The sequence below is a fragment of the Giraffa tippelskirchi genome, chromosome 3 (genome assembly GCF_054371585.1).
Source record: "Giraffa tippelskirchi isolate mGirTip1 chromosome 3, T2T-mGirTip1v1.2.pri, whole genome shotgun sequence".
Taxonomy (NCBI): domain Eukaryota; kingdom Metazoa; phylum Chordata; class Mammalia; order Artiodactyla; family Giraffidae; genus Giraffa; species Giraffa tippelskirchi.
Genome location: NC_137277.1, coordinates 167,867,016 through 167,890,573, shown reverse-complemented (window position 1 = coordinate 167,890,573; position 23,558 = coordinate 167,867,016). Strand labels below are relative to the sequence as shown.

Genomic DNA, 23,558 nt, shown 5'->3' with positions numbered 1-23,558 from the left:
ATTCTCATCCTTTTGATTGATTAAGGCCCTGAATACCTCGCAGGCCCAGAGTGACAGTCTCTGAATAGACTCGAGCGAATAAAGCGCAGTGCAGAGCGCGGGGCTGGCACTCGGGGGTGTGAAGGAGGCGAGTTCGCTGGCACTTACCAAGTTATAAATAAAAGCCTATGCACAATAGCACCTTCTCTAAGGACAGACAGTCTTTACAACACTCCTGGCGTCATATCCTGCTGGGGACACTTCAGCTCCTAGCCAAGACTTTGCTCCTTTTATTTTTCCAGCAGTTTAGTCTGAATACCATAATAAATTCCTGAGAACAAACGCTGCAGCCCGGCAAAACTTTAACATATAGATGAATCTCTGCCGAAGCATTGGGGGATCTGTACCTCTAGATTTAGAGCTGGGGCTTCTGATAGAGGGTCTTTTAATCAAGAGGAGGAGACAATTTCCTTTCTCTTCCCCTTCCCAGGCTTTGGGTAACCAGGACTGGGGCCTCCAGCCACTACCTAAGTAAGCTTCAGTGTCCCGGCTGCCAGACGGTGAAGACAAAAGAACTTATCAGCACATTCTGGACTCTTTCTGGGAGGAACCTCATAGGGAAGACCCTCATAATAAGCCTAGGCCAAGGGGCATGGGCCAGAGGAAGGAAGACTAAAGAAGTCTGGGGACTCCAATGCCTTCTTATTGGAACTGCGCCCCCTTCATTGGCAATAAGCCAAGAAAAATGGGCGAGAGGGAGAGCCACAGGTAGAAAAACACAGCCAGAGAGACAGAATGGGAGGACGAGTCAGAGACAGAGAAGGACACACAGAGATACACACACACAGAGAGGAGGAGGCAGAGAAACAGTAAGTCAAGGAGAGAGACACAGGGTGACAGGCAGGGAGGCACGGACCCCTCTTTAGTCTCGGCATCTCCTCCGCACTGTCTCTCCGGGTTTCCGTGGGTCTATCCTTCTTTCCCCAGATTAGAGGCACAGCGCGGGTCCCTCTCCGGGCCGGCCGAGGCTCGGGCACCGCCGGGGATGGGAAGAGAAAGTGGCCGCTGTCGCCCAATCAGCGCGTATCTCCGCCACCCGGGACGGTCTCCCCGTCGGCCAATCGCAGCTCAGGGCTCCTGACCAAGCTTTGGGTGAAAGAACTAATAAATGCTCCCGAGCCCAGATCCCCGCACTTGGTGTCACGACGGGAGGAGATTCAGGCCGGCCACGCTCCCGCCCCCATCCCCCCCTCCCCGGCTCGTTGCCTAGCTCCGAGCCCCCTCCCCAGCGCTCCCAGCCGCGGGGAAGCCGGCCCAGACGCGCACCAAACTTTTCCGCCCTGGGCTCGGGATCCTGGACTCCCGGGCCTCCCTGCCCAACCCCTTTCCCCGGTTCCATCTCGAGCCTCTCTTTGGACTAAGAGCGAGCAGCCCCCCTTCCCCGGGTCCCTCCTTTCTCTCCAGCCTTTTTGGGGAGGGGCTCTACTCGCTCGGGGGAGTTGCCTGGGGTCACCAGCGCCTGTCTCTTCTATTTCGCCTTCACCTGGATATAATTTCCAAGCGAAGCTGCCCCCAGGATGACCACACTGGCCGGAGCTGTGCCCAGGATGATGCGGCCGGGCCCGGGGCAGAACTACCCGCGCAGCGGGTTCCCGCTGGAAGGTAAGAAAGGGCCTCAGCGCCGCGCAGATCGTGGGTCCGCGGCCAGGCTGCTCCACCCAGCTGGGGTCTCCACGGGCTCCTTCGGTGCGTCTGGGAGCCCATTCCCCCACATCAGGAGGGATCAGTCGGGCGAGATCCCCTCTCGATTTTCTCTGGGTAAACGGGCCTGCCGGAGCTTGGCGGCCAGGCCTGCTCCTGGGCCGGTATGCTTTCCCCTGTTGTTTTGGAAATGCCGTGGTGTTTTGAGCACCAGCAAGCAACTTTTCAGCATTTTGTGCCCCCCGAAGGCATCTCAAAACTACCCTGGTTGTTCCTGTTTTCGCTAAACTCTTGTTAATTCTGGAAGGATTTTCTTAGGGGGTGCGAAGTTGTGGTGGCGCACGCTGGCGCAGAATAGTGCTGGGAAATTTTTAGTATTAATTGATTCCTTAATTATGGCCCCATTTATCTCCAGCTTCATATCAAAGTTTCCACAATCCCTTTGGGGGACTGCCTTTCAGTTAGTCTGAAGGTTCTGAACTCCAGGGAGGCAGGAGACCTTGCAAGTCCTTTTTAGGACTTTCTAGACAGTTTGTGAGGTTGGGGCGCCCGAGCCGGGATGCTGACCCTGTCCGCGCCTGGGCTTGGCCCTCAGTCTGAAATAGGATGTATTATTAGTAATAACCAGAGCACCAGCGGAGGCAAGGGGCCTGTGAGCAGATTGGACTGTCGTCTCTGGCCCGAAGTGTAACAGGTGACTCGCGCTGACACCTGCGGCTTGCTTTCAGTACCCTCTTTGACCTTTGGCTGCGGCACTCCTAGCCCCAAACCCAAAGGGTTGTCAACTCCTCCAAGTCTCTTAGAAAGAAGGGCGCCCCAATTGGACAGGGTTTAATGCCAGCCGCAGAAGGCCTGGGTGAACTTCTCTCTGCAGGGAGTTTGTTCCTTCACCAGCCTCCAGGTCTCCCCACCCCACCCCCTGCCCCTGCAAATTGTCCCCTTTCTTGGGCCCAAAGGGAAGACAGTTTCACTAGAGTAAGTTTATTTTGTCCTTTTTGCTCCTTTCACACAAGATTACGTGCTCTTGAATTGCTTAATAGTTTGAACAAGTGTGGTTCAAGTAGGGTCTCAGGTTAAGAGCCCGAATGGAGCAGTTTCATTGCTAAAGCTGTAACAGGCGGATTGGCCAGAAGAGTGTGAAATTGGGGTTCATCTTTTTGGCTGCTCTCCTCTCTCCTCAAATGATCTTGCATTTGTCTCCCTTCTTGCCTTCTGTTCCCAGTGTCCACTCCTCTCGGCCAGGGCCGGGTCAACCAGCTCGGAGGTGTTTTTATCAATGGCAGGCCACTACCCAACCACATCCGCCACAAGATTGTGGAGATGGCCCACCACGGCATCCGGCCCTGCGTCATCTCCCGCCAGCTGCGTGTGTCCCATGGCTGTGTCTCTAAGATCCTGTGCAGGTATCAGGAGACCGGCTCCATCCGCCCTGGCGCCATTGGTGGCAGCAAGCCCAAGGTGAGCTCACAGGCCTGGCCCGGTGTCTGGAGTTAGGGCAGAGTGGGCAGTGGGAAAGGACTGCCAGCTGGGACTTTCTGAGGTGTTGTTTTCCAAGTCTGGAAAGGTGTGTGTGTGTGTGTGTGTGTGTTGGGGATGGGGTGGGGTCAAGAGAAGGGTCCACAATGCTGTTTGAGCTGGTACTCGTTGATAAATGCTAAGGAAAAACTCCAGCCTTTTTGCAAAGGAGATAAAGCATTTGTTTTTTATGCCTCAGAATCCTGAAATTCTCATCAAATTGTTTTAATAGGCAGACACCCAAAGCGTGCAAGCTGTAGGTGCTCACCTGTTGCTGGTTTCTTCTCCAAGTATCTCCCCAGCTCCCAGCGACTGCACTGCCCATTCCAAATTTAATCCAAGGAGCCATTTTTGGTTTTCAAATGGTTTCGCTCCCAACTCTTCTCCCCAATTGCCTCCAGTCCAAATTGTCTTCAAGGAATCAAAAGCTAGGGTGATTCGCTTTCTTTGTAATGAGCCGATGACTTGGCTTTTAAAAGGCAGTTTGGTGCTATTCTCAAATTATTTTGGTTCTCCTTACAAAAGGAAAGAGAATCACACTGCCTATGGCTGAGTGGGAGGGGATTGCCTATAGCTGCCCTTTTTTTCTGAATGTGGGGAAAATCCAATATAACTTTCTGGTTGCCACAGGGCAAAACCAAAAGGAGGGTTCTGGTAAACTGAAAATTCCCAGACAACTGCCTTTCCGCGGATGCCAGCCCGCTTTGCAACCTCTCTAAGAATCTCTGGAAACTCTTTTTCTTGGGGTGGGGGTGGGGGTGCAGAAATAAAGAGCCTGTCTTTCAATTATTCATATTTGCTACCACTCTGATTTTTAATGGACACTCAACTTTTTCCTTTCATTTTGCTCTTCACTTGAGCTAAAACCTTGAGTTCCTTTGGAAAGGCCCAAGTTACAGATCTAACCTGATTTTTTCTGCTCCTCTTTCAAGCCTTCCTTTTTAAATTTCGTTTTCGTGTTAATTCAGTGTAAGGGGTTGCCTTTCTTTAGTCCCACGGATCAGAAAGTACACCCCTTCCAAGAGGTCATACCTATTCTTATTTTATCCCAACTGTGAGAGCTGATCTGGGGAGGAGAGGGTTGGGATGGTTTCCTCTCTGCCCCTTTCTAAAGTACACTGCTCAGAGAGTTGGGGTCCTTTTGCTAACCAGGGGAAACTTGCCATGGGGCACAAGAAGGAGCATCCCGCCAGGCCCGGAGGCGGTGAGGCTGCCACATCCGGCCCAGAGGAATGGGTACCAACGCCGGTCTGCCGGTTCTCTTAAAGCAGGTGACAACGCCTGACGTGGAGAAGAAAATAGAGGAATACAAAAGAGAGAACCCCGGCATGTTCAGCTGGGAAATTCGAGACAAATTACTCAAGGACGCGGTCTGTGATCGAAACACCGTACCCTCAGGTACCAGGCTCATCTGCGTCTTCCCAAGGCGAGGCGTCAGTCGCTATTACGCGGGCGGGCCATCTGAACCATAAACACCCCCAGTGATCGATCTGGAAGATCGGGAGGCGGTCCCTCCCGGGGCTCTGAAATATTTAGGAACTAGCCGTTTTATGGAGGGAGTGATCAGCTGCTTGTCCTGGGGTTGAGAGACCGCTGCTCAGGGCTCCCCAAAGAGGGTTTTTGTCGAAGGGGCAGGGCAGGAAACGTGAGGCGGAGGCCAAGCGTTTATTAATATTGATGTTCCCTTTTAAAGAGAAACAAATGTTTTGGTAACCCTAACCGAAGGGAGATGGGGCCGCGCCAGCCGAGGCTTCTCGGTGCGCGCGCGGGAGGGGAGGCTTCGGCAACGGCCGGGAGATTTTTTTTCGGGAGAGTCCCAGGGACCATCCGGCGCCCCCGGCGGCCAGGGGGAGGCGAAGGAAGAAGAGGAGCGAGAGCAGGGCGAGCGCGAGGGCGCGCGGGTTTGTTTTTAATTAAAAGGAAACTCCCTCCCCCGCCCCCGCGAGAACGAGATATTTCAGAGGATGGATTTGTTTACCAGACTGGAATCTGGAAAAAATAAACGGGGAAGAGTGCATTTTCTTTTGATTTTTACAATAGGAAACGATTCTGCAGTTGAAATTTAAACCCTTTATGGTCTCAAAAGAAAAGAAAAAAAGTCGAATTGCAGGGGACAGGTCCGCTCTCGTTCTTCTTGCCATACCGCGAACCGCGGGGCGCAATGCCTTCAGGTTGGGGTGGGGGTGTGCCGGGTGGGCTGGCGGGAGAATTCTCTGAGACTGGCGATCTAGAGACCCTTCTGTGGAGTCAGGAGGGAGGCTTCCTACTGGGGAGAGAGGACTGGTACGGCTGTTCCCGGCCCCTAACCCGGAGGTGCGAGCTTTCCAGGCTCCGGTCTCCGTGATCCTAGAAGACTATACAATGAGGGGGTGGGGGGAGGTTGAGTGGGAGGGTGAGGCGGGGTGTAGAAGGACCAGGATGCCCAAAGATGCAGGAGGGGGCAGAAGCAAACTGCAGGGCAGGCCTTCACCCCGACTCCGATTAGGGGCTGGGGAGCCCCTTCTAGCATGGTCCTGCAAATCTCAGTCGTTTGCGCCCCCTTCTTCCTCCCGTCCCCAGTGAGTTCCATCAGCCGCATCCTGAGGAGTAAATTCGGGAAAGGCGAAGAGGAGGAGGCCGACCTGGAGAGGAAGGAGGCAGAGGAGAGTGAGAAGAAAGCGAAACACAGCATCGACGGCATCCTGAGCGAGCGAGGTAAGCGGCGGCGCGCTGGGCGGCGCCCTGCGGGCCCGCGCCTCCCGGACTCCGCGCTCTGACCTTGGAGGCTTGAAGGCTGAGCCTCCTCGGCTCTTGTCACGGTCCCTCCTCGCTCGTATCCACTGCACCCGATTAAGAGCATTAAAGAGAAAGACCCGAGATGCACTTTCATTGAATACAAATATCTTTTTTCTCTCTCTTTTCTGTTTTATAAATCTTTGTTCCGCACCACTCACAGTCCCTCGGAATCTAGAACTACAAATTGCGGTCTAGCTGAGGGGCTACCCTCTTGCCCGCAGGCTTGCACGACTGAATCTGAGCAGTTTGAGGCCCGGGGGGCAGTCTTTGAGCCTCCCGAGGTTAAAGGAACTTCTTGCGCCCTTAGGAAAGGCCCAGAGTCTCCAAAGAGCTTCCTTGGTTGGGGGGAGGAGGTAAGCAGGGAAGAGGAAGAGAGACTCAAAACTCTTGAAGGCAGTAGGTTCTCAAAGTTGCCTCACACTGATTGCCTTATAAATGTATATGTGTACGTAGGTGGTTTTTCCTTTGTTTTAAATTGGTTTTCAAGTGCGGTAGGGTTTGAACTGTGTGTGTCTGGGAAGAAAAACAAGCCTAAGATCTCAGTTACAAGCCGAGGGTCTCTGGGTTCTCGGGTTCTCAGTGTGGGTGCACTTTCTCTTCCCAGGGGTGTCTTCTCCTTGGCTGTTATCTGTCAGCCTCAAGAGAAAACCTCCCCTGTGGAGCCTTAAGTGTAGCCTTGGGGTTATCTTCAGAGCCCCATGGAAAAAGTCAACCCCGTGGGAGTTGAACTGGGAAGGGATCCCTGGCACAAGGAGAGTCTCTGCAGTTCTGCCTCTCAGCGCTTTTGGCCTGGAGGATAGTTGTACCTCTTCCAAGGCCCAAAGGGTCGGGAGTTGCCCAGTGTCCCCACCCATGGCCTTCCCTCACTGGGGGCTGAGACTCCTGAGACTGAGTGGACTTTTGAGTTGACCTAGAAGGGCAGCCAGCTCTCCAGGTGGGCTTGGAGCGGTCACCCACTTCGACCTGCTGGATGTGAGCCCTCCGCCGGTGTTGTCTCGTGTAGGACTGTGGGTTGGGAAACTGGTCACTTCTTTGACTTCCATTGCTCAACTCCAGCACAGACCACTGGCCCTCCGGAGCTGGCAGCTTTACAAATCAATACGAAATCTGTACACAACCTCGAAGAGACACAGACTTAGATGTTACAAATCCAAACCACGGATTGTAGGGCTAAACCGATGCCTAGGTGCTCTGGCGCACACAGGCAACCAAGACATAAAAACCCAGGGCAGGTTGAGCGAAGAAGACACATACCCTGTGGCTTCCCTCCTTTGAAGCAGAGGTCTCACACAGACTCAGTGTAAGCCCTTCTATTTGGAGGGGTGTCTTTCTGTCCTGGTCTCTGAGAGGATGCCTGGGTTTTAGTCCCGGTCTAGATGCTGTATTGGAGGTGCTGGGGAGGGAGGAAGGTGAGAAGCCAGCCAACCCCAAACCCAACGGGCCCCTGCAGGCAGTGAACCCAGAGGGAGGCTTGGGAAGGGGGGGTGGAGGTGGCCAGGCTTTGCTACTTGTTGCTGGAGGCGCCTGCGCCGCAGCTCCACCGCTCCCTCGCTGCACCGACAACTGAGGGCCCAGGAGACAAAACGCCCCAAATGAGCTGGTCAAACATTTGTACAACTTTTCCAGCTTTTACAAAGAAGGCCTTCTCTACACAATCTACACTTGGAGATGAACTTGGGAGACAAAGCCGGGAGAGTCCATTGAAACTCACACTTTAGCTCGGGCCAGACAAAGCTCCCGCTCGCAGCAGCTTGATGTGAACAAAGGAAGGCAACCTTTTTATAATTCAAGGAGAAAGGAAGAGAAAACAGCCCCACAAAGGGCTGAGAATAGACATTATGGGCTTGCAATGAGGGATGAATTATTCAATGAGCCCCAAGAGCTGCTGCGCCAGGAAGTTTTATGGACTCTCCAGCCGTGGAAAAAGTGGTCATTTCACCTACAAAATGTTTCTAGTCTTTCCGGCCGTCTAGCTGGGCCTGCTGCCATTCAAGGGCAATTGCTACCATTTTTAAAAGCAGAGTTATTCTCCCCAGCGGGGCTGAACCATTGAAAACACACACATATACACACCTCGGAGGCTGAAGTCTAATTTAATTTGGGGTTGTCAAGCAAGAGGCAGCGTCAGTCTCTTCAGCGCCTCTAGCTCCTTTTCCAGATGAGCCCTGGAGGGCAAGAGGGGCCCAGAGAAAGGACAGAGTGGAGTGGAGTTGGAAGGGGAGTTTAGAAATCTCAAAAAAAACACACAAAACACTGTCGTTTGGGCCGCAAAAGTGCCAGGCTGCCCGGCTTGGAAAATAGAACCAATGTTGATAAAGGGGTCTGAGCTCCCAAGAGGGGCTAAGGAAGGCCGTTTGGGCGTCCTGAGCAGGACGGCGAGCGTTCTCTGAAGGTTCCAGATTCCTTTTCGGCCTGCCGGCTGTTGCTGACTGGCTCTTCCCCGGTCCATCTTTCTACTTGTCAGAGACTAGGACACAGGGCGAGAGGCACCCTGAGAGGTCAGAACAGCTCCCGTTTTTCTCCCCAGGGTCGCGTTCTAGATGGCCCCATTCACTTTCTCAGTTTTGCCTTGTGCCTCGCCCCATCCAAGAAGAGCGTGGCGGACCGACCCGGTGCGCGCAGGCCCGAGCGCCCTGGCACGCAACAGACTCTGCGCACCCCTCCTTGGATCTACACCTCCAGCTGTTTTGCCGGGGTGGAAGGAGAGGGTTGGGCGGCCAGGAATCCCCCACCCTTCCCAGGACCTTCTTCACTCCCCTTCCTTCTCCTCCCCAATCGGCACCGAGAGCCGACCGGGCGCAGCCGGAGGAACCCAGCCCTGGTCGCGGCAACGGGGGGCTGTGGGCACGGCCCGCGCAGCGGCCACTCAATGGGCGCCTCTGTTCCTCCCCCGGCGCGGCGGAGCGGGCCCGCGGGCGCCGCCACAATGGGCACGGCCCCCACTCCTGCGCCCTGAGCCAAAGCGCCGCGCCGCGCCGCCCCCTCCCCTGCGCTCCGGCCGGCTCGAAGCTTAGCTCGCCGGGCTGCAGCCGACTCAATTGCCTCCTTTATGTCCTTCTCACTTTCATCTAGACACAGCCCGCCTACCCCCCTTCTTCTCCTCTTTTTTCCCCCTTCCTTGCCTGAGGCTCACATTAGTGAAATTTCTGCAACCTCCCCCCCATTTTTTTTTTCTTCTTATTTTAAAGAAAGCTCTTAACACAAAAGCGGTGACTAATCAATAGAAACTGCTCCTTCATCAGCTCCTCCCCCCAGCCTCCTCCTCCTCCTCCAGCGGCAGGGTGACGCTTTTCCTGTTTGTGAGTTTTGGGAAACATTTTTGCTTTGTGCCGTAATGGAATTAGAGGACAGATGAGGACTGTAAATGGACACGCGACTGCAAGACTCTCGCTTAAATATTTAGATGCAAAGTTACAATTACTGACTTGTTGCAGCAGCTTTGAAGTGGCAGCTCGGGGGTGCAGGGGAGAGAGGCCAGATTGCCAAATTGATGTTTTGATTGGGGCTGGAGATACACTTTCATAGGACCCTAACCCTTTTTAAGAATCACTAGTGAGCGTGGGAGGTTTGCAACAATTTCAAAGTTTGAGCCAAGAGACCCAAGCATAGGTCGGTTGGAGCTTACCCTCCTTTTATATCGATCCCTTTCAATTTGACATTTATGAAAAGCACTGTTTTTTTTGTTTGTTTGTTTTGTTTTTTGATTTGAGAAAGTTAAAGTGACAAAAGCTTTGCTCGAGTTTGCAAACTTGTGAGATTTTCTAAAATTAACGAGGACGACGTTATCTTTTCAGCGGGGCATACGATAAAACAATTAAGCACGTACTGAAGTTTTAAAGGGTCTGGAACAATTTCGTTGCCTGCGGGATCATGAACATTTTATCATTAACGGGAGCACTGCTGAAGTCGAGAGGAATGGAAGGCAGTTTCGTGTCTCCCCCGCTCCACCCCACCCCACCAGTTAGCGGGGAAGGACTTTTTGGCGCGAGGCAAAGGGCTGGGGGCAGGCGGGGGTGAGGGGGAAAAACTTTCCCACAGATTAAAATCATGAGCTATAAGATCTTAGGTTTGTGGCATCGGAACCTTTATTAGAGTGGACAACCCGGTCTCCATTTGTCAGAATCACGAATTTGACCCCAGTGTCGCCTCTTGTCTTTGGGGGGTAAATTTCATGTTTTCTGAAGCCCTTAAAATGCTCAACAAGGAAATATCACCCATTTAAAAATCTATGGGAAATACCAGAACTTGAATTAAATTGAAACAGCACGCTGTGTTCTTTTCGAGGAGGTAACGGTAACGATTTTCCCGCTGGACCGATTTGAAAGGAAGCAACCGAGATCAGATTGTAGCTTTCTTTTTCGCTGGTTGGTTTTGTCTGGTTGACTGCTGTCGGCTTACTTTATAGCCTTATTGAAAACATGAAGATTTTCTAATTAATGCTTGAAATTGTATGTTTATTTTGAAGTTTGATTTGCTGGGTGATAGCACCGGAACGGGGACGTTGGGGCTTCAAGTGCGTAATAATTACTGAGGGGTCATTTAAGAGTCCCCAGGGCTATGCAATAAAACCCATCCGCACGGCGAGGTGGAACCAGCAAGTGCGCCTGGGTTCAAGGGGTGGAATATGCGGAAATTCATCAGGTGACTAGCAGTGTCGTCACCGAACTCAGGTTCAACGTTCATGAGTATATGTATTTTGAGAACAACAACAAAAATCCTTCGTAACCATGAGGTTAAATGTTAACGTACACTGATAGTCAAGAAATGTTAAAAGCCTCAATAACAGCAACAAACAAATGGTGAGAGTTTCGCCGGGGTTGGGGGCAGAGAAGGTTTTGTTTGGTGGGGTCCTACTCCAGGTAATTTATTTATGCTGGTAAATAAAGATTAAAGAACCATTAAGAATGTACATATATAACTAACAAGACAGTAAAAGGCAATTAAGCAGTCAGTTTAATGCCTTATCTCACTGGCTGCTCTGGGGTTGTTTTACAACAAGGAATTAAAATCTGAAAAGGAAGTTTTCAGCGGCTCTGGCCAAATATTGATTAAGTAGCTGTTTGTTGATACCATTGTTACGCATTAAAAGGCCAGGATCGCGGCCTCTCAGTGGCCATCTTCCATTGTGAAGGATTCTTAACCACTGAGATCAAAGCGGGATCATTTCAACTTATCTGTCTTGGAAAATCCCCCTTTTCCTCTGAAACCTCTAAGGAGGATTGACCGAATTCTCTTTAAGAAATAGGAACCGAAACCAGTTACACGTCCTAGGTTTGTAGAGAAGAGATTCATGGGGTGTTTTTAATTATCCTATGGTGATTTCTTGTTTAAAACTTAAGCTAAGATGGTGAATTTATCATCAAATAGATTGTCCTTGGCGGGGAGGTGGTGGGAGGCATGGAAGCTAAGATCCCAGTGTCCACTAAATTTCTAAATATGGAAGTTTTACTGAAGTTGCCTTCCAAGCTGGAATGATGTAAAGGCAAGATGTCAGAGCTTTATGTAAAACTAGGTGGGGAATAATTAAATACACAGGAAACTGGGAGTTAGATTAACTGCCTTTCCCTACATATGTTTCCACAATTTTTCTGTTTATGGATGGTTAGATGAGTCCCATGTATATTTTTAAACCTTCTACAATGTAGGAGCAGATATGTGTTTGTTTGTGTGTGTAGTTTGTGCATCGTTAGAGTTTATTTATAAGTCGGTCACTATGAATTATGCTGGCAGTAAACTATACCCAGTTGCACACACACACAGAAAGGTTTATTTGTCCTGTGGATTACACTTTCTAGAGTCATCAGAATTTGAAGTAACAGCACAGCTTCCCAATTCATACTCAGCACTGCTGTTGAATGCTAGGAAAAATATTTCCCTGAATAATTTTATGACTTTTTTGGACTGTTGATTTTTCGATGAACTGCTGGACTTTTTTTTTTTTTTTTTTTGGTTTAAGAATTCAATATATTTGGAAAGATTTTTCTTTTATTATGAGAGCTAAAATTCCTGCAAAGGCTCTTTTGGAAATACCATCTCTGTGCTTAATTTGCAAATTCCAACAAATCACTCTAACTGAGGTTATGAAATTTATGCCAGATTCGGCTTTGAATATTCAACTGAGCATCATGGATCTGCCTGTGGGGGGGATTTTCTGAAGCCCTTTCTCTGTGTTCATTTCACTACTAAATAATTGTGCTTAGAGACTTATTTTTATTTCATTTGATTTTGTTTTACTATGTCATTCACTCTTCAGCAAGATGAATCTTGACATACAGAGTCAGAATCATTAGTGAGTATTTTCTAACATTTTCTATTATAATTCCCAATTAACTAATAATCTATCTGTGCTCAAATATCCTTTGAGATAGTCCCAATCGTTGCGCATTGGGACAACTGCCTGAAACAGATTACGCTGGGAGTGTGAGTCAGTGCAGATTGATTATGACTGCCTTGTCCTGGGTCCAGATGCAGTGCTAGAGAATTCTTTGCTGCATTTTTCATGTATATGTGTATTTCATGTTTCACATACATGTGGAGTGAAAGTGACTGTCCCCTCTTGGATATCAGGCTATGTGTTCATATACTGCCAGGGGGACAACAGAGTCATACTCTGAGTGGACCCTGACCTCAGTACCAAGGCAGAATTACTGACTTTGACAGTGGGCTTATGTTAACTATATCTCAATAAGGTTAGAAAAAATATTTGATGTTATTGTTGAAATAAAAAAGCACTGGCTGACTTAGCTGGAGAATTGTGATTGAAGAAAGTGAAAAGGAATTTCAGAAGTTGCTATTCTCTTGGAAGATGCACACCAAAGTGGGGACAGAGGACCATCTTCTACTCTGCTGGGAAAGATTTCCTCACCCCATTCGTCCTGGTCTCAGGTGGAGAGTGGCACAGTTCAGCTTTCAGCTTTATGTTGTAGTATTGGGCCAAATGCTGAACTCCAATAGTGTTGAACTTTTGCTGGAATGGGGTCGTCTCTTTTCTAAGAAAGCATCCTCTCACATTGTCTGTGATGGAATTATGCCCTCAAATGAACAGAATATGTATACTTTCCAGTCTGTATCTGGAACATGCAGTTATCAAAATGCCCATTAGGATTATAACACCTTTATTTAAGACAGGTGAGTTAAAAGTTTCACCATTGTCGAAGGAAATTATGAAAACCATGGAAAATAGTTGCTGAAGACTGTTGAGCAATCAAAGGCTTTATGAATTTTTATCGTCGAAGTCAGTTTTTCTTTCTTCCTGATAAAGACCAAGGAGACTGACATAATTTCTGCCACGGCAATGGCCACTTTTCTTTAAAGAAGTAATTGCATCTTAATAAAGGATAATGGTGTAAAATTTAGACTTTGATTTGGGGTACATTTGCCCTAGAAAAAAATTCCTGAGGAAGAGTTTTACCTTAGATGTTGTATATAACAAAGTTCATATCATTTAAATTTTAGCTGGAAGATTTTAAGTTAAAAAAAACCGAACAACAAAGAACCTCCTCTCTGTGGTGAAGCAACTCGATCAAAGTAGGTAGTCTGAGTTTTTTACTGCAGTGGCTGGGAAACTAATCTTCCCCAGTAAAACAAATTGGAACTCATGACAGGCAATAGCAAACCAGCCGTGTTTGTCTCCTTCAACCCACTTAGTGATTTCTTGATTCTTATGTACTTTTATTTGGCCAGCTTTACTGTATCTACAATAGTATATTAATATAAACTTTTGGTTCTAGGAACCAATTTCCCACTCATTCTGGATCTGATTCCATTGGATTCTGTTTTAAAAAAGCTGATCAAAATGCTTTGTGACAAGAGTGGGAGACTCTTCTTGGCCGACTAACATTGGTTTGGGGGAGAGGAAATAACCACTGACTTTCAGCATTACAAATTTTCAGGATCATATTGGTATTCAAATAGTACAGCTAGGGAGGCTTAAGTGGAAATTTAAAAAGATTTTATAATCAGATGGTAGACATATTTCTGGAAACGACTGCAGAATTCTGTGTGCTTGGCCTCATGTCATTAGATGGGAACAATAAGTATGTTAGGATAGAATAGCTAAGAAAGGAAAGTTAATGGCTTTGTGCAGTTTACCTTACAACATGGAATTGGTTTTTGTATACTTTCACAGTCAACGCTCACATGGTCATGTACAAATTTACATTTTTAACAGAAAGCCTACATTTGTAGGCTTATGATTTTTACAAGTACACAGATAAAGGAGAAGTACAGCCACCATACTTATGTCTTTTTTTTTTTGGGGCAAGCCTTAATATAAGCATTAACTTACCCAGTCAACAGGCACTTAGGCATTGTCTGGGGGTATTAGCATAGTTTTTGTTTCTTTTATAGGGTTTATCTTTTTTTGAAAAAAAAATCTTATTTTTAAACAATTATAGACCCACAGAGTCTATTTTCAAACACATGTTAAAAAATTCTTCCAGTATTCAAATATATTATCATGATTAAGAAAATCTTGGCCACAGGGTGTGTGTGTCTCCCAATTACCATGGTTGAGCTTAACCTGAACTAAATAAAATTAATTGGTCCAATTCATTTTATTATAAAAAAAAAAAAAGCAACAGTTTCCTTCTTTCTGAATCCCCACTTGGCTGGTTTCCTGAGGTTCACTAATACAATTGAGTGTTTCTTTTCTGCCTTAAACACACCCCAAAGTCCTTTTTCATGTCTTTGCTTGCCTTTAAGAGCATAGCACCCAAGGTAAAAATATTCTGACTTGCATCACTAATTTTGTTCTAAAGTTCAGATCAAGCGCATTTTGGGTGTGATCCGTTGAACTTCAGTTTTGAAAAGCTGGTGAGATGGGGCCATGTTATACTATACCAATTTCCCAGAGTGATATGACAATGAAACGAGAAGGTGCAAGTTATACCTATCTCATAGGAAAACTCAAAACCTTGTAGGGGAAAAAAACTCTGAACTTGCAGAAAGTGACTAGTCTGCTGGCAGATGGGCTCTGCCCAAGGGCAGATAGAAGCTTAATTCAGGCTTAGGAGCAACAATGAAAACTAACACACATACATGCACACACTCATGCACCCCACAAAATCCACTTTCACTGAGTCAGAAAAAACTGAGTTTATAAGAAACTCTTTAATAGAATAGTCTGTATTGATTTAATAGATATGAAAAATAACAAAATTCAAAAACCATTTGCTGGGATGTCAAAGATATTTCTTAATTACTTTTTTCTCCTGATCTGAAAGTTTATTTTTCTCTCTTAAACTAACTTGGTTGTTGAAAACTCTTCCAAATCAAACTTTGTTTTCTTTGTCTATTTGAACAAGTCTTTCCCCTTCTCCCCCCACTAAACTGACAAATAAGTTGCTTTTTGAAAATGGATCTCATATATATGCTCTTACTCCTGAAATCCTGGCGCAATCCTTTGTTTGTGTTTATATAATTCCTCATCGTGTCCCTTCTTTAGCCTGCTTCCTTGTTCTAAAATGTCTATGGCTCCGCACGTGAGATGGTGTGCATTCTTAAAGCTTTCGGCATGATTCTTCTTAATCTCTCTCCTTTAAAATTTGAGTTCAGAAATATTAAGGAAATTTTCCAAAATAGCGTTTGTAAAGCTAGGTGGGGGGGATACATTTCAATGACCTCACTATTCAGTTTTATTCTATCCAGTCCCCAAAGCTGGGGACTTCTATATGACTGGGGTGCCATGCGAGGGTGAAAAGAAAGTAGCCTGGTTTGCAAGACTGAGGTGGGGGGCGTGGCTGGAGAGCTCCTGCCCCGTGTTTCCCCCGCTGGAGCAGCTTGCCAGTGCAGCCACTGGAGAGAAGGAAGGTTGTTTTCTTATCCCCGCATGCACTGGGCTGACCTGTCTCTGAAATAGGTCAGGCTGGGGCACCGCCAGTTTATGCAGCTGTCACGGCTTAGGCGTCTCAGCAGGCAGCCTGGCTCCTTGGCCAGTCGGCCCCCAGTGAACTGATAAAAAATTCGCTGGCAAGCCCTGGGCCTTCCTTCTGGACCATGCTGGCCCCCTGAAGGCTTTTAAAGGCAAGAGGACTCCAGGATTATGGGGGCCAACGCTCAGCCTCAAAAGGGAAGCGATCTTTTATTCCAAGGATTGCCCTCTTGTCCATCCAAACACTCAAGTGAAAAATATATGCTTTGTCAGATGGCATTTTAACTTTTAATTGTTTATTTTTTGGTTGCACCACGTGGCATGTAGGATCTTTGTTCCCTGACCAGGGATCGAACCCCCGCCCCCTGCATTGGAAGCATGAAATCTTAACCACTGGATTACCAGGGAAGTCCCCAAATTTTTAAATCACACTTATTTTTGACTGGGTAAACCCTTCACTCTGTACATAATTCAAAAGATAGATACGGGTGTACAGGGACAAGTTTCCTCCCACCCAAGTCACTCAGTAACTTGATTGTCTTTCTAGAGAGCCTGTATAAACAAGCAATTGTATTTGTTTCTCTCTTAAAAATATTCTCTCCTCCTTTGTTTGCACAAATGGTGGCCCACTGTAGAAACTTTTCTGCGCTTTGCTTTTTTTTTTTCCCCTACCTTCGAATATATCTCTGCCATCTCACTCCACATCAGGGGCTGAGGGTCTCCTCAGCCTGTTTGTATAGCTGCATAGTATTCCATCCTGTTGGCAAATGATTTATTTACCAGCATTTAGAGTGTTTCCAATTCCACAGCACCATTTGTCACATGTGTGAGTTTATTTGTAAAATAATTCCTCTGTGGTAAGGACAAAGGGAACGACATTAGTGATTTTGATAGCTTTAGTGGAATTTGGGTTCTGTGTTGAGAACAAATGGTGAAGGAATGTTTAGTCAACATGGGGTGTGTGTGGGTTTGCCTGTGGCCACTTGTACGAGAAAAAAGAGACACTTCCTTCTACCACTGTACTTAGGTAGGAACATAGGTTTTGAAATTTCTGCTTGGGAAATTCCTCCAGTATTTTGGTATTTCTCCAAATGGAACATTCTCTAAATCTAAGGAAAAGTTTTTGCTTTGACTTATTGGTACCTCTTTTTATTCTATTTTTATCTACTGTTTATTTCACTTTGCCTCCATCGAAACTAGTACACATATGTTAAGCACTTATTTTACTTTCTATACTGGAAAAACTATTTGTAGTTTTTAGAACAATTCAGAGACAACTTATTCTGATTGTTTAGTTACAAGAGAAACTATCTCTCATGGTTACCAAATTAGGTTTGAACTGGTAAGAGAGCAGATTATAAATAATAAAACAGTCTTCTATTTCTCATTTTTGAAAAAGTGCTGGCCTAATTCTCTAGGGTTTTCTTGAGTTTGGTAAAGGCTAGTTTTTAATTTTATGAACTTTTAGGGGGTATGTATCCATTCCCTTCTAGGCACAAAAGACTTTTTATATTTTTGCACATACCTTGCCTCCCTCAAATCATTTCAGCCTATTTTCCCTTAAATCTGATGCTCAGGAATTCAGTTGTTGATGCTACTGAGTACCTGGCTTACCTAAGCTGGAAGTTCGAATCTGCAGAATGAGCCAGAAAGAACTGTGCTCCAACTACATGAGAAAAACAACCCTCTCCAAAGCCCCCCGAGAAAGCTGGAGATGTGAATGCCAATAAATATTTTAAGGTCAATATTTCAAGTCATTCCTTCTTAGGACTGGGCCTTTCAGAAACAGGAGAACAAGTTAAATGTTAAGGATTTATTTTTGAAAATCAAAATCTTGATTCGGTTTTTTAAAATAACAGAAAAACAAACACAGGTCTTCTTTCGTGACTGTTTCTGCAGCCAGCCTCACAGCATGTAGCAGTGTTCTACCAGCAGGAGAGTGGGTTTTCCTAACGCTAGAATTTTTGTTTGTGCTTTGATAGAAATGGCTATCTGGGTGCCTTGGTTCTCTTTCTGCTTCCCCTCCAACTGGCTTATGGAACTCCAAAGGAGTCAGTTGGGGATGTAAACAGGCCTGGCATTTAGAGCATCTGCAAAGAGCTGAGAAGAATCAAAAGCAGCTTTTTTCCCCTCTCCCAGCTCTGTGCATAATTTGGATTGAATCAGGCCCATAATTTGTGACATCTGATTACTACCTGCAAAAGTATGCAGCCCTCCATGTAGGAAGGAGGATCTTGGGAGGGTTAATACCAACGAGGAAAATTGTTGACCTGTTTGTCAGCTTGCTGTGACGCTCTCAACAGAAATTTAGACCATATAAAACCAGTGGTTTTCGGGTCCATGTCAGCAGAGTAACCATACTTAAGATTCTCCACATATCCTTACGTTCTGATCACAGAAGTGAAGAAGGTAGCAGACTGAGGTGCTCTCTGGGGGAATTGGCTTAATATTAGGGAGCAGGGGTTTCGTTGGGAGAGCTGCCCCCTCTGAGTTTTAGATTTAAAACTTTTTTAGGGACCGATGAATTCATCTGGAGAAAAGTTTCAACTTTCGATTGCAAGATTCCCAAGTGACTGGGATCTCAGTGCCTGGAATTATTGGATATATTTTGGAAACTTTTAGAACTTATTACATCCTCTCAGACTATTTCTAAAGGGTAATGATAGCCCATGTCAGGAGGTTGAGCAGATAAATGGGGTCTCTACTAGTGTATCCTGGGAACTTGCAGTCCTGGCTACACAGTGCATCCGGGTCTCCTCACAGTGCATCCGGGGAACCTACCGTCCTGGCTACACAGTGCATCCGGGTCTCCTCCATGTATCCGGGGAACTTGCAAGACGCCAGGGCCGAATAGGATTTGGGAAGCTAACCAGGATGGAAACTTTCCAGGTAGTAGATTTGCCTAACTTTTATTCCTACAGGACACATCTGGGGCTCGTGTGCACGCAACACATATTTATCAGTGGCCTGTAGAAAAGCAAATTGTGTAGTCTCTTACTAGAAGCCAATGTCCGCTTGTGGTGACTGGCTAACCCTGCCAAGCTTGGAAATCTCGCTTAAGTTTTGTTTGAAAGAAGAAAGGAAATGAAGGACTGAGGACTTAGCATCAGATCAGAAACTGTGAAGAACCTGGCTGGCTAAGAGTGCAGGGGTGAGGCGGGATGCCTGGTTTGGGGAATTTCTCCCATCCTACAAGGAATCAGTTCCAGGTAGAGGGCCGGGACGGTAACTCAAGCCCTGGCTTATTTTGGATTTAGCTCCTGGGCTTTTGTCTGAACTTTTTGAGCCTTAACCTCTTCGTCCTGCCTGTGGAAAGTGGGTTTTCTTGGGTCGTCAGGAGCATAAAGCCCTTTGGGAGCTGGGAAGGCTGCCTCATTTTGTTTTCATCAGAGGTTCAATAAGTGGATGTGGAAACAAACAAATCGTGTTCAGGTCAAGTACTCATTCCCTGGCACACCTTTGTGTCATGTGGTTTGTCTTTTTAGAAAAATTGAAACCAACAGCCACTGCATAAGCTTTTATTCCCAGTGGAGTCCTAGCAGATACCTTGGGCAGATAAGGAGAGGAACAATTTCCTTATTACAAAATACAAATGACATAAAGAGCCGAATTTGGTCTTCATTTTGCTGGTTGGCGAACTTTCATCATTTTATTGAATTACTATAATTTAATGTTACTCATTTAAAAGTAACGCTTTTTCCCCTGAAATGAATCCTTTTTATTTATTTATTTTTAAAATGGAAAGCTCAAATTAAATTCATTTGGGAAGACAATGACTATCTTTCACATTGACATTTCTGGTCCTTGGAAAATCCTTTTGGAAAAACTTTAGAAGATGGTCACTGAGACCATAGTTTAATAAGAAGTGATGTTACTGGAACAAGTTTTTTTTTCTTTAAGATCGTTTATTTGGCTGCACCATTTCTTAGTTGTGGCATATGGAATCTAGTTCCCTGACCAGGGATCAAACCTGGATCCCTGCATTGGCAGTTCAGAGTCTTAGCCACTGGACCACCAGGGAAGTCCCAAGTTTGGGTTTTTTACAGGGATGTTTGATAATCTCCCTGCCCTCAATCCTCTGTTCCCAAACTCCTTGAAAATGTTTTTGTCACTTGCCTTTCACAAACGGCTTTATGGGCTGACCTTGGGTAACAAGGGGGAGGTCAGTCTTAGCTGCTGTTCCCTCTCCTTTCCTGTCTCCCTGCCATCCTGCTTCTTTCTGCCTCGTTTACTCTCTGCTTGTGCACCCTGATTCCACACAGACACCTACCATTGCTTCCACTGAGCTTTATTTTACCTCATTCACATGAAGACTCAACTGTTACCCTTCCTAAGGATGTTTGCAGTTTCTAAAAGGCCCCTGGGAGCTGGTCTCCTGGCATAGAGGAATGAACCCCCCATGACAGAATTCCAGGTACCCATGTAGGACAGCTTTTGGTGGAGGCAAGGGGCAGGTTTCTGATGCCCCTCAGATCACACCCCAGCAGATACCAGCTTCACTGTGAATGGGCAGGATTAGTTCTGCTCCGAGGAAGCCCTTTGCTGGTGAGTGTGGCTTTCCAGGGCATGGTACCCCACTGAGTACTCAGGGGGAGGCAGGGCCAGGTAGGGCTTAAGAGCATCCTCCCCTGCAGGTGGATTTCCGATATATCCAGGATGCCAGGGAAGGGCCTTGGCTTGTGTCCTTTGGGCTTTCCAGCAAAAAGCCGGGCCAGAGGAAGGACATATAGTGTCTGTTCTGGCTTGGAGCCAGGGAGGGCACTTTGGGGCCCATCCTGCCTCTGTGCTCACAACCCTCCCAGGAAGCAGATATCTGATTTGAGTATCCATGCTTCTAGTGGTGCCTGGATAGCTGTCAGCGGTCAGAAGAAGTGAGATTCTCCTCCTCAAAACGGGTAGGGCCCAAGGGGCATTTATGATGGATCCACTGGCTAGGAGAGCTTCTGGAAAGTGCTCTGAAGCACTTCTGGGAGTCTTCCGGAACGCAGGAGGCTCCTAAAGTCTCAGTGCTGGCATTCTGAAGAGCCTCAGAAACATGTGGCTTTGGAGGATGTAAGCCACCAGGGTCCCAGAGGGACCCCTGGTATTTGGTCTGCCTGTGATATATGGGGTTCAGAAACAGCCTGCTGGGTTTGTTGACTCTGATGATCTTGGCTTACTGCTGAGCCCCCAAAGTTGACACTTAGACTTGATTAATGTTTTGCAAGTATTAAGAGCAGTGCATACGAGCACCTAGAAACAGCCCCCATCTCGCCCAGGCCCTCTCAAGTGGAGGATGAGAGAGGAGTCCTGGGCAGAGGTGGGTTTACCACAGAGCTGATGAACCTTCAGTTCCAGAGCCGCTCACCTGTGTGTGTCCCTTCCAGGGGCTCTCTGAATTATAAATGCTTCGGGTCCCATGAAACTGCATCTACCCTTGTCCTCGTTCAGTTTAGTGTGGGAAAGATAGAGGCTGCCTGTACATACAGTATAGGCCTGGCACAGCTGTGTTTGAGAGCAAAGCAATGATAATAATAATAATTCTGATACTCAGTTACCCTCCACTTGTATCTTCGACTTTAAAAGTTTCCAGGATGCTTCCTTGTTTCTTATGCCCTACCTTGTTTACTTATGGAGCCAGAGTCTGTGTCTCGCAATCCAGAGGTGCTGAGAATTCACCCACATGGCCCTTCTACTGCACAGTATTCTCAGTCCTTGGGTAGAGACCCTTACAGGGATCATAGACCATAATCAGCTCCATCAACCTGGAGGAACCTCCATCCACTCACCGCATATGGGTCGGTGGGTATAACTGTAATTCTGGGGGGGTGGGGGCTTGGTGCCCTCAGCTGTAAAGGTGTATTTGGCAATTTTTAGGCATTTCTTGTAGGTCTTTACAACTATCGCTGTGAACAGGTCGTGTTCCCTCTCTGGACCTCATTCTCCCTTGCTTTTATAGATGGAAGCATAGGCTAGGTAAAGGTGATGGTCTTTCCCAGCCTGGCAGGTTGTGGCAGCTGCAGTCACGTGAATCTCTTGATAGACTTTGGGAAGGCCCAGGCAGCTGTTTGAGGAAACAGTGGGGCTTCAGGCAGTTGGAGAATTAGGGCAAGAATGGAGAGGCCTGTGGCCCCTCAATGTCTTAGAAGGTGAGCAGCTCCTGCCTGTTTTCTGTCTCAGGGGAAGGATAGTGACGGTGGGGCCTTGCTGTACTGTTCAGCAGGTGGACACACTGGCTTTTCCCCATCCATGTGGGGAAATGCTTGCTTTCTTGGACCTCCTGTCATAGCTGCAGCTTCCAGATGAGGCTGGAAAGGCCTGGGGGTGTTGGTTAGAGAACTTTGCTTTAAGTTAGAGTTGCTTAAGCAGGATGGCAACTTTCCTTCTTTCACATCATCTGTGCCTTGACATTTTCCCCGACACCCAGAGAGGGACACAGATTTCTGGCAGCCGACGAGGTCAAAGCTAGAAACTGCCTGAGCTTGAGGAGAGAATCAAGACAATGGTGCGTTCACTTCATCGAATTCTGCTGTCATTTCTTAAACTTAAATTATCTTCCTCACTTGTAGTTCTCAGAAACTCGGTCGGATAAACAAGATTTGTTGTTTTGTTTCTGAGTTATAATACACGCCTATACACATACAAATTTAAAAAATCATATTTGAATCAATTAAAAATTTCCATACCAAACATTTGGTGAGGAAACTCAAGATTAAATGGGAGAGAGTTCACGTCTAAAAACTTTTATTGTTTTTTGAGAACTTTGCTGTGAAGCATTTTAGAAACTTGGAGAGGATGTAAGAAGTATTTTTTGTTACATTGAAAACGGTTCAAAGCAAGATGTCCTAGCCTTACAAGGGAAGATTTCAATAAATTTTTCCCCCTCACTTTTTTACTTTTATTTTTGTGGAGGAAAATTATTGCGGAAGTCAACACATACTACTTATCAACTTTTTAATGTATATTCTGAAAATGGACAATGGTTCATTCAAATGCTACAGTCCTTAATTATAAAGACCAAATGATAAAATTAACAATGTAAAATGTGTTGTGAAAATTCATTTTTTATTTGAGGAATTTTTAGAGTATATAAAATAGCCAATCTAATATTTGCATTTATAACTTTTCTTATGTATTTGAAATCTGTGGCTCTAATTTGGTTGTAGTTTTCTTTATCTTAAGCAAATAGATTTTGTAAGCGAATACCCCTATAACGTATCTACCAATCTTTAAAAACAGAAGCAGAACATTATAAAATGAGAACATCAGGAAGAGAAACTGTACCCCTTTATACATTCAGAATAATAAGTACTACTGTTTACCATATGAAAGAGTTTATTTCTGTTTTTCTTAGTGATTATCCTGTACTCAGATCAAATGTATTGCAATTTTGAACTTTGAATCACAAATTAAAATTTTTATTTGATAGGAGAGAAAGTCACTACTTGACCTATAGATTAAAGAAGAAATCTGATCTCAGCTACTTTTAGTCAACATTAGAATTTTTGTTGAGTAACTCCATATAAATCAAAACAATTCAAATTATTGACTCCCTTTTCTGTATCCATAAGCAAACTTCTGACTTATACTGCCACATGAATTGAGTTCCCTCAGCTTTGAAGAAGTCGAATTTGTGAGAGTTATGGCATTCATTTGTTTAACATAGCTTGAATAGCCAAATAATTATAACTTTTAAAATGGCAGGCATTTATAACGCCAAGTTTGGGGTGGTGAGCAG

At 46.3% G+C, this 23,558-nt stretch overlaps 1 protein-coding gene across 2 annotated transcripts in view; it reads left to right on the top strand.

The window, feature by feature from the left end:
* The first annotated feature begins 1,155 nt into the window (after positions 1–1,155).
* PAX3 (paired box 3) overlaps positions 1,156–23,558 on the top strand; it is a 96,608-nt gene continuing 74,205 nt past the window's right edge. The window contains exons 1-4 of one of the 2 annotated variants that reach the window (XM_081579281.1): positions 1,156–1,641; positions 2,903–3,138; positions 4,464–4,593; positions 5,755–5,889. In XM_081579281.1, coding sequence (XP_081435407.1) covers positions 1,557–1,641; positions 2,903–3,138; positions 4,464–4,593; positions 5,755–5,889 — 586 coding nt within the window. In that variant the 5' untranslated portion in view covers positions 1,156–1,556. The remainder of the gene's footprint in view (positions 1,642–2,902; positions 3,139–4,463; positions 4,594–5,754; positions 5,890–23,558) is intronic. The other variant, XM_081579282.1, reaches the window with a different exon arrangement.